Raw genomic sequence first — 2,523 nt, 5'->3', positions numbered from 1 at the left:
GGAGGTTGCTTGACTCTTGTTAGGAACGCAAGGACACATAGATCCGATCCCCACACCATTCGTGATTCATCTCACCTGTCGTACCAATGACTTTGCGTGTTTCTGTGTGTCCAGGGCACATTATTTTAGCATCAGGTAAGGGGAGAGAGGCAGGAGTACCCAGCTGATGGTGAAGAAAGAAGAGACACCCAGGGACGCCTTTGAGTTCAGCAGCTGTAGGTGACTCCGCCTTTTAATCTCAGAGTCTGCAAAGGGAGAGAAAAAAGTTCAGGGTCACAGAGGAAAAGCTGGATGTCTTCCTCACGTGGCTGCTTGGCAAAGAAAGGTACCTGAAAAACAGAACAAGTTGATCCTAATACAACTTATACCCCAATTTGGGGGCAATTTTGCACCCTATTCTCTACCTCTCTGTAACTGGCTTAAAATCAGAGCTTTCTCTTTCTTCAAAGGAAGTTCCTTTCTCTTGTCCACTCCAGTGAACACTCAGCCAAATGAAAAACTAGACCAATAAAGAGACTGTTATTGCTTACCAAAGAAAGAATAAGATAAGCGGTCATGGCCAGTCCTTGGCTTCGGACACATTTTTTTCCTGTAGGCAGTGACCTTTACAGGTTCTGTGTCATTTGCTTCATCACACCACTACAAAGCAATGTGAAAGTATTGTTCTCATTTGAAGTCGAGAAAGATAGAAGTGAAGACATGAGATGACTCTTCTTTTACTCTATTTGCTTCCTAGACAATCCAATCTCATTTAGTTTGTTTCAGCTTTGACACTTACTAGCTGTGTGACTTGAGGCAGGTTACTCAACCTATACGTGCCTCAGTTTCTTCACCTAGAAAATAAGGCTAAGGTAATAATGGACTTCGTAGAGTTCTTTTGAGGATGTAAAGCACTTAGAACAGGACCTGGCACGTAATAAGCACTCAAGTATCCCCTGTAACAACAATAAGAGGGACCCCACTCGAGCCCAATAAGCATTATTTTCACTAATCTGACCATCTCCAAACCCACCTCCTTAGTCTAAGCTCTGTCCTGAGTTCCACACCTGGATTTATGGTTGCCACTGTATATGTCAATTAAAAATTTAATTATTCAGCAAATATTTTTGAGCACCTGCTGTTGGGGTTCAAAGGAGTCCAGTAAGGAACACCCTCTTCCCCAGCTGAGTTCTGAACCAATTAAAGGATAAGATAAAACGAGTGAGGCAACTGGAAGACCCAAATGTCACCTTTATCATTGGTTAAGTCTGATAATAAAAGATGAAGCTTTGTCTGCAGATAGGCTGCCCCCCAGACTTTCCCAGTGACAGGCAGCACCAGACTGGGGCAGGCTTCCTGCCGCAAGAGCAGGTTCTTCTTCTGAAGAACTGATGGCTTAGAGGAGCACACTTTCTGAGGGTTAGCTAGAGAGAAAGGGAAAAGAAGGAGCCAAACTCTTTGTGTCTAGCTTCTCCTACAAAAGTCCCTAATCAGGTAAATTAACTCTTTCTCCTTTGGGGAGAAGGGGAAGAAGGGAGACGGGAGAGGCTAGAAGGGTTACATTGGTGGGGAATCCTTTCTCATGGAAGGAAATGTGGAGGGGAGGGTTGAAGGTTATGGGGAGAATGCTGTCACATGCTGGGCAATGTGCCATGCATTAGACATCTCTACCTATGTGCACAATTCAACTCAGCATCTCCAAAACCCTCACCTTCATGTTGCTTCTCCTGTTTTAATTTGGGTTGATAGCATTACTAACCTCCTAAGCAACTGGGGTTTAGACCCATTTTGACTTCCTCTTTCTCTTGTCCTACATATTTGTGTAACCAAGATGATTTTTTTCATTAGCTTTTGACTCTTCCCCTTTCCTTTCCATTGCCACTGTCCCAGTGAAAGCCCTCCTAATTTCTCCCCTGGACCATCGACATAGGCTCTTGACTTCACAACTTCCCATTCTATCAAAACCATTCTTTTCTCCTTCAAAGCCCAGCTTCAACTCTGCCTCATCTACTGAGCCACAGTCATAATTAACAATTCTTTCCCCTAAACACCACATCTACACTGGGATTAATTCCTCTTATGACATTTATGCTATTCACCTCCATATTTCATGGGACTTAAAAATTGCTTTGTACATATTTGGCGCACAATAGATACTTATTGAACGAATGACCTAAATTAGCAGTAGAGTCAGAGAACACAGGATGTAAACTCTGCCATCTCATCCAATGGTTTAAAAACATGTATGGAGTACTTTGTACGTGGCAAGAAGGAATTGTGTTATTTTCTGAATTTTGAGCTATGTCTTGCTACCATATTGTATTTAGTCCTAGTACTGATACATGGGACACTTGTCCTGATGTATCCAATAAGCATGTATGGAAGAAGAATCTGCTCACTGAATAAAAGGTGTGCTCCATATCTGTGGTTTATTCAGTTATTGTCCTTTGTACTGGAAGGCTTTAGTTATCCAGTTTGGAGATATTTATTGAGATCTGAACTGAGATACTATTGTCCACACCCATCCTTCTAAATGCCCAATGC

The 2,523-nt window shown here is 42.5% G+C and overlaps 1 protein-coding gene across 2 annotated transcripts in view; it reads right to left on the bottom strand.

The window, feature by feature from the left end:
- Positions 1-108: 108 nt before the first annotated feature.
- Positions 109-2,523, bottom strand: part of VTCN1 (V-set domain containing T cell activation inhibitor 1) — a 52,152-nt gene continuing 49,737 nt past the window's right edge. For both annotated transcript variants that reach the window (XM_045896864.3, XM_064588570.1), the window contains one exon: positions 109-245. In XM_045896864.3, coding sequence (XP_045752820.1) covers positions 121-245 — 125 coding nt within the window. In that variant the 3' untranslated portion in view covers positions 109-120. The remainder of the gene's footprint in view (positions 246-2,523) is intronic.

This window comes from Mirounga angustirostris, unplaced genomic scaffold, assembly GCF_029215605.1.
Source record: "Mirounga angustirostris isolate CCGP_5_RB_7025 unplaced genomic scaffold, mMirAng1.0.hap1 SCAF_4, whole genome shotgun sequence".
NCBI lineage: Eukaryota > Metazoa > Chordata > Mammalia > Carnivora > Phocidae > Mirounga > Mirounga angustirostris.
Note: the sequence above shows the minus strand (reverse complement) of the source record. Positions and strands in the feature narration are given on the sequence as shown.